The sequence below is a fragment of the Carassius auratus genome, chromosome 20 (genome assembly GCF_003368295.1).
Source record: "Carassius auratus strain Wakin chromosome 20, ASM336829v1, whole genome shotgun sequence".
Classification (NCBI taxonomy): domain Eukaryota; kingdom Metazoa; phylum Chordata; class Actinopteri; order Cypriniformes; family Cyprinidae; genus Carassius; species Carassius auratus.
The window spans coordinates 973,290-985,461 of NC_039262.1; the positions used below are offsets into that span (position 1 = coordinate 973,290).

The 12,172-nt window shown below is 37.2% G+C and overlaps 1 protein-coding gene across 1 annotated transcript; it reads right to left on the reverse strand.

The window, feature by feature from the left end:
* Positions 1-42: 42 nt before the first annotated feature.
* LOC113120471 (trichohyalin-like) lies at positions 43-3,766 on the reverse strand. The gene is made up of 5 exons (XM_026290296.1): positions 3,651-3,766; positions 3,392-3,438; positions 3,213-3,306; positions 1,260-2,836; positions 43-207 (listed from the first exon to the last, which is right to left on the reverse strand). Exons 1-5 carry the CDS (start codon positions 3,694-3,696, stop codon positions 151-153), a joined length of 1,821 nt encoding a protein of 606 aa, XP_026146081.1. The 5' UTR covers positions 3,697-3,766; the 3' UTR covers positions 43-150.
* Between the last annotated feature and the right edge of the window lie 8,406 nt (positions 3,767-12,172).

Here is a 12,172-nt window from a genome sequence, read left to right on the forward strand (position 1 = left end):
ATGTTAAACACTGACTTACACCAATAACAAAATTCTAATGCAGTTGTTGTAATCAGGTACGACATATAGTAATGCATTCATCTAAAGCAGCAAAAGAACACACAAAGCTCACTGAAATCGGGCAGGGCAAGAAAATGATGTCTCGAATGGTTAAGTTGTCTCTTTCATCTGTTGATCCACAGAGGCCAGTTTCTCAAGTTCTTTTAACTGAAAGAAAACAAGAGTTAAATGCAGTACTTATGTTTCAAAACTATTTTAAGTTATGCTTAAAAACTATTGCTTTAATCAGTCCCTGGAGTTTTGTGTCTGCATGCAATCATTGCAGTCTGCCATAAAGTTGTTTATGAATGAAAGAAATGTTGTTACTCTAGTGAAATATCCTATTTCCACACTCCCAGTAGGAAAGTTATAGGGAAGTGCCTTTTAGTTATTCAAGATCCTTGTCATGTTTAGGAATGATACTCTAAGCATCCTGAGTTTATCCTTGTACACCCTTAAGTTTGTTGTATAGCATGTAGACTTTAGAGCTCAGTGGGGCCAATAGTTACATTTTGGTTTTGAAACCTAGTGCAAAGGTCTTAACCTCTGTTTCTTGATTCCCACTGCCCTGCAGAGTTTAGATCCAGCCCTGATCAAACACACCAGAGAACTGCTTGAAAATCACAGGCAGGTGTGTTGGAGCAGATTAGAAATGAGCTGTCCAGGACAGTGGGTCTCCTGAAGCAGGTTTGAAACCCTAGTATATTGCCTTTCCCAGGGGCTCCCCAGCAGTGCACATTTTGGATATCTCTTATTTAACACCCATTCCATGACTTGGCGTCACCAGAAATGGAGACACCAGAAATTGTGCACTGTCAGACAAAATGTGCAAAAAAAAACTTATCTTTAGGGGTACAACAACTTGTCACTGGGGCAGTAATCTTAAAGAGACATATTTATACTACCTTGTAGTAAAATGGGACCTTAAGGTAGTACTATGAACCTTTTAGAGGTACGGAGATGTCCCTTTAAGGGCACTGGTCCAATGAAATGGTGTTGTTCCTCTTAAGATACAATTTTTGCTTGGAGTCTGTTGTTAAGTGGCCTTCAAGAATAGGGTTGGGAATCATTGGCCTAGTGATTACAGGTCTTATGGTTTCAGACCTAACAAGTGGTAATACATTAAATATTAACCTTAAGAAAGACTTTTAACCTCTGGTAACCCTCGGGAGATGTTACTGGTAATAAATGTATGGTCACTTAGACAGATCAGACTATACCTCTGGTGTGAGAAGCTTCTGTTGGGGGACACCCTTTTCCTCCTCGAATGACTCCCCATTAGTAAGCAGGCCTCTTTTGTACCGGAGAGTCTCAGCAAAGTCCTCTAGTTTATGGTAGGGGTGCTGGTCAGTACTTTCATCCACCTTATGGCCTCTCTTGTACCAGGCTGGATGGTAGAATCCTCTGTAAATCCATGGGGAACGCTTCTCATAGACATCACCTTTGCTAAGTAGACGTTCCTTTAACTCATTCTTCTTTTTTGTTAGGTACCGCAACGCAGCCTCCCTGTCCTGCTTCTCCTCTACAAAACTCGGGTGTCCTTTCTTCAGCTCATCTTCCTCCTCTTGGCTGGTTAAGGGACGCCTCTTTTCATTAAGCTCATGAACATTTTCTTCTTCTTCCTCTTCATTGCCTGTTGAGTCATGGAGACTGTGAGTCTTCTGTGAGATGGGTTCATCTTCATCCTTGAGCTCTGTGGAGTCGCCACGCTTGTGATGAAGCTTCTTAAGGTGATATCTGTGTGTTGGCTTCCAGATCCTTTTATCCATTTCCTCACTTTCCTCTGAGTCCTCGTACCTTTTTTCCACGGGTCTTTTGTGGTGCTTCTTATGATGGTATCTATGGGTGGGTTTCCAGTATCGCTTTGCTGTATCCTCGTCTACCTCTTCAGATCTCTCTTCCCGAGAGTTTAAGTCCTCATTAATATGCTTGTTCAGCAGGTCTTCATTTGGTTTATAGTCCCTGCTATCCCCATGGCTTCTTTTTTGGCTGTAGCTTGGGAAGTCTTCTTGACTTCTGTAATAGTCTGGTTCTTCGAAATCCTCATTCTCACTGCGTTTGTGTTGCTTTTTCTTGTGGTGGTATCGATGTGATGGCTTCCAGATCCGCTTCTCTCTTTCCTCACTCTCCTCATCCTCTTCTTCTCCATCCCCATGGTTTCTTTTGTGGGTGTAACTTGGGAATAATTCTTGGCTTCTATCATAGTCCGACTCTTCACGTTTTTCTTTGCTGGTCAGAAGATGAGTCCTTTTATAATCATACAGAGGGAATTCCTCCTGGCTGCGCTCCTCATCAAGATTATCACGTTTGTAAAGGACAGAAACGTGTCTTTTCTGGGGAAATTCCTCTTGGCTTCTCTCATCGTCGGGATCTGCCCTTTTATGCTTGTTGCTTCTTTTATAGAAACTTGGGAACTCTTCCTGGCTCCGGTCATAATCTAGTTCGTCACGTTTTTCTTTCATTCTTCTTTTCATAAATCTTGGGAACTCTTCCTGGCTTCGCTCGTCATCCAGTTCGTCACGTTTTTCTTTCATTCTTCTTTTCATAAAACTTGGGAACTCTTCTTGGCTTCGTTCGTCATCCAGTTCGTCACGTTTTTCTTTCATTCTTCTTTTCAGAAAACTTGGGAACTCTTCCTGGCTTCGCTCGTCATCCATCTCCTCCCGTTTGTTAGTTTTGAGAAGATCCTCAATGAGTTCCTCCTTGACTTTAGACTCTCCTCTTGGCTTTATAAGTTCTTCTTGAACTGGTTCTAGGGTGTCATCCTCGTCTTTCACAACTGATGAATGACCTGAACCTAAATTCATGGAGAGATTCAAATTGGCACAAAACACTCATGCAAATGATTTGTAAATAATTTTCACTCCATTGCTTATGCATTGCATGAATACATCCAATTATTTCACAGTCTTAGAGTGAAACCACTGACCCGAAACTGTCTCATCCACCAAGCACGATGTACTGCGGTTATAAGCTGTGACAATAATGTAGTCTGACTGTTCCCAAGTTATATGCCCAAATGATATATTTAATAGATTTAGATGTAAGATCAAACAGAGTTGTGCAAGAATAACCTGAATAAGAATTCTCCAGTGAAGTTGTTTACTAATAAATGAAACCTTCTCCTCAATAACACAATGAAGCAACAGTGTAAACAGTGCAAAGTAACGTACCTGGTCTAAGGATGTTTTTGCATTCTGGATGCAGTGGAGTATCATCGGTCTTATAAAGTGCCTTTGAAAGGATGTGAACTAAACACTGGGTAATCTGAAATTAAAGTACATACTTTAACCAAAAGAAGTAAAACAATAAAGGATTTTTTTTTCTTATAGACATAGAAGCTACAGCATACCAGGTCTTCTCTTTGGCTGTCCTGCTCGACTGGCATGGACTCCCCATCTGAGATAGTAAAAGCCTTTATTTATATTTGTTCAAATTACTATGTAAAAGCTTATTCATTTTGATATCACCAATTATCCATACATTTTACTCGTGCAAAACCCGCTGAAAGCAATTTCCCGTTGTGATCTACTATTTGTTTTGTCGCTGACCATGGTGCTGAAATGGTTTATTCAATGATTCTTTGTGTATATTAAGATTATTTCACTTACCTGCAGCGAAGAAAACAACCAAACAGACTAAAGCCGCAAACTTCATGATGCACACATATGTTTTCTGCTCTTGATGTTATCCGGAACAGCTTTCGTCTTTGCAGTCTCAAGCAGCAGAGAAGCGCTCCGTTTCGCGTGCTGCACCTCAGAGCGCGCGCTGCGTCTGTTTTGAGCTCGCGGTGGGGCGCGCAGGGTTTGTGGGTTGCTAACGTCACGACCAATGTGAAACCTTAATGAGACTTTAATGACATTTTCTGATCGGTGATGTCGCTGCATTTATTTATTTATTTTAATTTATATTCTGCTTATATCCAGCCCATGAGTTTTAGCCTATTGTGTGTCAAGTTACATTAAACAGGAGTGTGAAAACTAACCCTAGTCTTCCCTTATATTAAAAGACTTATTTTATAAATCTCATGTGACCTTCCAGTCATACGTGATTTTGTGTTTTTAGTTATAAAGAAAAATATAATACCAACAACTCAATAAGAAGTAATTAAATTCCTGCTGGAATCCTGTAGTGCTATATTATTCATTTAATTAATTGTTCGTCCTATCTGAATAATGCTTATTGTAAAATATTGTAGGGTACATAATTGGATAAACAATTATGTGTCCTTTGAAATCGGACAGAATGTTGTGCAACTCTCAGACGCCCACTTCGTTCATGGTGTGTGTCATGAGGGAATTGTGAAACCGCAAACTAATGTTTGGTACAGGTGCTCGGAGTTTCAGCAGAAGGATTGCACCTGGGATGCTGTAGTTGCTGTGGTAACTGGGCCGTCACGGGGCAGTCGGAGTTTTTAAGAGCTTCAAAATGTTGAACGAGAGGTTTTGATTTATTGTCTACACAAACAGAGCAAGGGAAGAGCCACATTTCAGTCTTGTTAAATCCAGACAAGGGCATTAGTGACGATGTTTTCTGGTTCACGTGTAACAGTTCGATTAAGTAACGGACAGTTGGCGTAATAAACATTTCGGTCTTCTATGACATGCATTTAATATTAAGCAAATTTCTTATTGGGTTTTGGGTGATAGTTTTATTATAAGACTGTTTCTTATGAGTACTAAACTTTCTGTTTGGCATTGCACTTGGCATATGAGATTTCTGATTGAGCTATGATATCAGTTTTGAGGCTGGGTCTGAGAAGCGCTGATAAATGTCTTTTAATTAAACCCAGCATAATGAGTCTCATGAATAAATGAGTGATTATTGCATGGCCCTATCTCATCATATAGTAATGGATTTCAACGTGTGCTGTTGTTTTTGTTATAAACCAGAACACGAAGCAAGTAATCTCTGTAGCATCCCGGTATTCATCACATTTATTGTCATCTTTCTCCCTCCCCGGGGAAATCGGACCTAAGGCACGCTTGGAAAAAGAAAACGCAACGTATCCGTCATGCTTGTGAAGCTCGAATGCAATGAATTATATAGACATCTTTCCTCTAAAGCCGAGATCCCTGTTCATTATTTATTCAGTCAAAAAAGAGTGAAGCTTTTAGTCATCGCTGTGCATATGTAGACACGATAAACAGGGAGAATAAGATGCAGGGTGCAAAGTGTACCAAATACAAACTAGCTGATTTACTAATTGATTTGAGCTCAGATGGGTCCCCAGAATATAGTCAGGTTTGTTTGGCTTTAATCAAAGTCATTTGCATGCAGAAACAACAGACGCTGGCTAGCAGAAGATTCTGCACTTTCAGGGCTTTACTGGCTTTGATCTTCTCCTTTTTGGATCCTCTGAATCATAAAACGAGCTATATTGCTGAATTTTTATTGAATATTGCTGGAGGTCTGAGGTTGTATAGTGAATATATTGTGTGACCGCTTCCTCGTAAAATTCCAAAGTGCTTTCTCAGCTTGCACACAGCATATATGTCAGATATGTTACAGTCTATATAACAGTATGGCACAGAAATAGCTGCTGTTCTCTTATAGAAATGCAGAGTATTATCTAAAAGAAGTTGCAATTAAGTCTTGCTATATTGCTTATTGGTCCAAATTTGTTAATAATCCTAAGTGGGAACGTATTTGGTTATTACCTCACATGTGTTTTTTTTTTCTTTCAATATAATTCATAAATTATGTCCTGTTAAACATTTTCTCAGTCAGTTTAAAAAGGATATTGATTTTGCTCTTTGTGCCTGGAAACAGTCCCCCACATTTTCTATAATTTTAGTTGTGAAAACGTTATGGTATGGTGTCTCTATGTTTTATCAAAGAAAAGGTACTCTTTCCACATTCATAGTTTTCTAACAAGAAGCATTGTTTTACAATGGTTTATAAAGAATGAGAAAACTATTGTTGTACTGTTCAACATAGTACAAACGGAAAGGCACATAAAACTGTCCACTTGTGTTCTATCTTCAAAATCTTTGAGTGATATAAAAATCCTGCATGATTTCTTTATTTCTTATTATTTTTATATTTTCTTTCTTCTCTCCATTGCTCCCCTGGCTCCGTAATGTCGTAATGTTTTGTTATTGTGGTTTAAAGCATAATAATGATAACAAAAACTTACATTGTTCCAAAACAGACATTTGGGAATGAAAACAAAAACCATTGGCCTTATTAGAAGTCATTGTGCTATCATAATGAACTTGCATTTCAAGGTAAAACTTGCATATCCTACATTTCCTTAAATTGAGAATTATATCACAAACTGCTTCAGATATGACATTTGCAAAATATTATAAAACTGTGTTTTTTTTTTTTTGGTTTTACCTCTTTAGGATTTAAGAACAACTAACTGCCACAAGTAAGAGTTATTCATGGATTCACAATATCAAATAATATATGGCTTTGTTTATATTAAACACACAGATCCTTTTTTATTGTGAGTCGGAAATCGTGACCGAAACAGGTTTTTTTAGGAGTTTAGGTGTTTTGAAGGGTGTATAGTGTAAAAAAGGCCTGTGCAGTCTGTTACAGTACAAGCAGTGCTGCAGGTGTGTAGTGAAAGAGCTGCTCTTTTATGCATTCAATGATGAGAAGCTACTGCAACCTGCTCTTTGTGTTCATCTAGGACTGAATCATCTCTCTTGTCCCATAACACACAGATATAGCATCCTTTTAACACAGACCAGGACGTCATCAGATTTCCCTGCAAGAGCCATAATTGAATTAACCCTTTATATATTTTGTAAAGTCCATATAAAGATATAGATGTAAATGGCAATTAATTACTACAACATTCAGAACTTACTTTTTTTACTACAAGAATATAGTACCATTTTCAGTGTTTCAAAGAAGTGTCCAATACCTAATCTGCCTTTAATTGATCAAGAATACAGTAAAACGGTAATATTATTGCAATTTAAAATACCTGAATCTATTTTAAAATGTTTATGTGATGCAAAGCTGAATTTTCAGCATCATTACTCCAATCTCCAGTGTCACATTCTTTTTTTAAAGAACAGCATTCATTTTAAATAAGCTATACTTTTTAATGAAAAAATTGTCAAGTCTTCATGTTTGATAAATTCAAAGCATTCTTGCTGAAAAAATATTTTATTAAACAAAAAATACTTTTAACAGTAGTATTTGAATTAGGCTGATCATGCAGATGCGTTTATTGATGTACCACAGACATTGGTCTGAGAAATCCATACATTTGTGTGAGAGTTGAAGCATTCAGACAGACTAGATAATGTTGACTACAATAAAGAAACGGAAGTAGACTGTAGAAGTGCTAGAGAGTCTTTCATTCTTGCAAGAAAATAATTATCTCAGAAAACATATATGGAGTTATGGATCCAGACATATCCAAAGGGCTAAATTAATGCTGCAAATGCATGGTTCATTTGAGGACTAGAACAAAATAATAATAATAATAATAATTATTATTATAATAATCATCATAATCATAATAATAATAATGTGTAAACTTTTATAAACTAATTAATTAATTCAACTTCAAAAAACAAGATAAAATGTTATAATTAGCAAAGGCAAAAAAAAGCTATTTCTTAAAAAAAAAAAAGTACAAAAGCTAATTATATATGAAATACATATATAAATATAAAATAAAAAAATAGATAAAAAAACTTTAATGTTGGCTACACTGAACTGTGACAATATCCAGAAAGCTTTCAAAAGTCTTTATAGGTCAGAATCTTATAGTTTAATTTTTCTGCAGAGATGACTAAGGACCAATCCATCATTAAAATTGAATCCCTGGCATTTTTATTCAGGTACTTATATTATTATTCACAAAAGACTTACAAAATGTTATCAGCACACTGACAAGGCAATTTATCACTATAATAAGTGCAATAAACTACTTTATACAGTAAAAAGCTCATGTATATAGTCAACACAAATATGTGAATAACATAGGGAAAATTCTTATATTGTTATGAATATGTTTTGAATTAGGTATATATATATATATATATATACACACACATACACACACAAATATATATATGTGTGTGTGTGTAGTGCTTTATCATTTATATTTGTAAATATTTTAAATGTCAGTTCATAATCTCCTCCTTCCATCTTTCAGATAATCTGATGGATTCAGGACTCGAGGGGGAGAGGGTGATGAAATGAGAGAAATGCTGATAAGCACCGTCTGCCTTAAAAGACAATATCAGCCAATTAAGTGACTTAATCCAATCCTTCCAAAAGTTTCCACATCGAAGATGACCTGCTGATCTCCTTTGATTCATCAATTACCCTCAGAGGTCACGCTCGTCAGCTGATCGCAGCCCTGGTGCCCTATCTGAAATCGATCAGACATCACCGATTACCTCTGCAGTCCTGATCCAGACGAGAACTCGCAGTGGCAGGTGTTTCTAACGGAGATCTGACATTTGAACACTGTGAACCAGACTGATCCCCCATGTCTCGAGGCTACGGGCATGATCTTCCATTTGGATAATATGATCTGAGGAGGTTTAAACATGGGCCTGGTGTTCCAGCACGACCGGCGGCATTCACTGCTGTGTGAAACTAAATAAAGAGAGAAGTCAATCTTAAACCTCACCTTTCAGTCCTGGACTTATGGGCAAAGATGAATGTTAATGAAGTTGACCGAATGCTGCCCTGTAGCTCTTTTAACATCATCTCTGGTTAAAAAAAAAAAGGGCAAGAAATTCAGACTGACAACAGTAATGTGATTAATTGCTTTCATCAAGTAAACATGATAGCTTAAGTTTACAAAAACAGCAAAATAACTTTTCATTTGTTAGTAAAAAAAATATAGAGGCTACACTACTGTTTTATCATAAATTAATTCTTTAATTCAGCAGGAATGCCCTTAATTGAAAGACATTTATAAAATTATTTATTGTTATAAAACAAAGCCAAGTCATTCAAAGAGTGAATGAAAATATATATATTTGGTTAGAAAACTAACAACATCCACCAACATAGAACTGCGGCAGATAATGCAACTGAGGTAGGTATTAACATCAAGTCTAAGACGACTCACTTAATGGAGCCTATTTAGAAAAAGTGAGTGGCAGGGTTTTTTTTTTAAAGAAAAGTAGCTTTTCTGCAGTCTCAGCACTGTAGGATTCACTGAGGATTCATCAAACACAAAAATAAAACACAATAGCCATTTCCGAATTTGTCTGTTGTTGTGGACTTGTGAAATGCAGGGCTTAAAGTTCTCCGGCACCGTGCCGGATTTCCGGCGTGCAGCGTTTAATCCTAAATTAAAAAAAATATATAAAAAAAAATCTTGTTGATATCACTTTTGAGTCCATGCGTTCCCCTACCAATGGTATGACATTAACTAACATTAGTACTCAGTCAGAATGTTTTGCTTTTATTAACACGAGACGCATATAATACTATTCAACTGCAGAGTCGCAGCCCTGATGAATGGAGGAATGCGACAAAAAGCTGTGAGCCGAAATGGTCAAATATATCCATCTAGCGCGTATTTACACAGGAGCTTTGTAAACAGTATGTATTTTAACAGTGGTGTTCAATACAATCATGTAATTTCTTGGTTTTGATGTTTTATTTGAGCCAATTATTATTGCCTCATTGTTAGTTTATATATAAATAGTCATTTATAGTCAAGTAGGGATGCTTTAGGGACATGTCCCTAGACTATTATCAACTACTAAATTGTAACTTAAAAATCTCCCTTTATTTATTATGATTATGTTAGCTATCATACTAAAAACACACTTCAGACTGACAAGAAACTTTGGTCAAATCTATCTGTCTATCATAAATGCAAAAATGCTGTAGTTAAATGGGGAGGGGGTATTGCTGTTACTTTATATTCTCACAAATGTCCAAAATTAAACCTATTCGCTTTAGCTGTTTTTTGTTCATCTGCTTATTTGCTCTTTTCACATAGGCTATCAATCTATATATACCAATATAATCAGAAAAAAACACAATTTCTCAAATATTTATTACAATATATTCTGATAAATTAAACAATATGTTCAATGGTGTATGAGAAGCCTGGATGCTTTCAACTAATTTCCTATTGAACTGTCAGTCACCCAGTGAATTGCAATGGTCGTTAAGCTACAAACCCGTTTCCATATAATGTGTATTTTGAGGTGCAGCTTGTCATATTAAAGGAGTGTTTCACTAGTTAGCACTAAACTGGTTATCTTACCTGTTTGTAGATATGTGTTGGGATGTTTCAACGGAAAAAGTAGGAATGGAAATATGGATATTTTATTTGTACACATTATACTTGTACTCGCTTATTTCAGTTAAAGGGGTCTACACTCTTAGAAAAAAGGTTTCATTGGGGTTCTATATAGAACCGTAGGGTTCTTTACTCAACTCCAAAGAACCTTTTATGCAAAAAGTTCTATAATGACAAGACTATTATTCATTCACATCTTACATTATTCTGCAAGATTTTGGATGTGTAATTAAATTATTGTTTGTAGTAACACAATTTTAATCACATTTTTATCATGCTTATTTTTGGAGAAAAACTGAAATGGCACTCTTCATGTGGTATTGATTAACTACATAAATGATATAAATATATACATTTTTATAACCCCCATATCTTGAATTTTGTGATCATTCACATGCATTCATAAATGCATTTGAATACACTGAATAATGCAGTGAAAGAACGCACTCAAAATGCACACGCGCCACGTGAACTAGTACGACTTCATCATGTAACTTTACATTACTTTAGCCTTGATGCGTGCACTTTTTAGGCACGATTTGTTTAGTTTTTGAATATACTTGATACTGTTAAAAGGCACATAATTAAAACAAAGTCGATCCCGAACTGACTCAAATGATTCGCGATCCCGCTCCGAACCAGGCTGCAAGGAAGTCGACCGGAAGTTGAAGTCGGGTGGGGGCTGCCATCTTTTAGCAGAACTTCACTTGCGTTAGCATTCCCATTGACTCCCATTCATTTTGGCGTCACTTTGACAGCGAATAACTTTACATCTGAGGCGTTAAGACTCTGTTTGTCCATTATTTATTTCTAAAGATACACGACAATGTATAAAGGGCTCCATTACCTTCTATGTTACATTATGGCCCCGTATAAACAGTTTTTGTAAAAAATAGGCTAACGATTGCGTCATAAAATAATTAATCAGAATACTTACTCCTGCTCACTGACGACAAAAAACTCCCCGCTCAAGCTCGCTGTCTCTGCAAAATTAAAGATGGCAGTTTGCACGCACAGCTACTAGAAGATTTACATCTGTCAGACACGTTGCTGACGTCGTCAAGTCTGCGCGTCAGAAACGGAAGTGCTAAAAAACGCTAAAAATGGGTTTTACTTGTCTCAATTGAGTTCCAACGGGGTCGCTGTGTCCATTTCTTTTACTGTCTATGCTCCGAACTCCCAAACTGACTCAAATGATTCGCGAAGAACCCGCTCCGAATTCCCGAACTGACTCAAATGATTCACGCTCCGAACTCCCGAACTGACTCAAATGATTCACGCTCCGAACTCCCAAACTGAGTCAAATGATTCGCGAACCCGCTTTGAACTCCCGAACTGACTCAAATGATTCGCGAATCCGCTCCGAAATCCCGAACGGATTCAAATGATTTGCGATCCCCAAACTGACTCAAATGATTCGCGAACCCGCTCCGAACTCCTGAACTGACTCAAATGATTCGCGAACCGCTCTGAACTCCCGGTTTGGTGCCGCCCAGAGGATCAGCTCCAGTGTTGCCAGACATACGATTATTTTCGTATTTGTAAGTATTTTTACCTCTGTACCATGGACGATCGATAATGAAAAAAATCCTGTGATGTATGATAATTTCAGAATTTGATGAAAATGTAAATGATGGTTGTTGCAGTCATAGGGCTTCTTCACTCATACACGAAATTGGCTATTTACAGACACTCTAAATGCGTTCGTGTGCACTTCAGGGTGTGTTAAAAATGCAGGAGAGTGCCCTGCTTTAAAGCCAACGAGCACTATTTGTGATACATGACAGCAAGAATCCCTTCAACATCTGGCAACACGCAGGATTCCGATGACAGCGGGTGGAGTTAACTGCACCACACAGCAACAGCTGAATTCCGCCTACAATG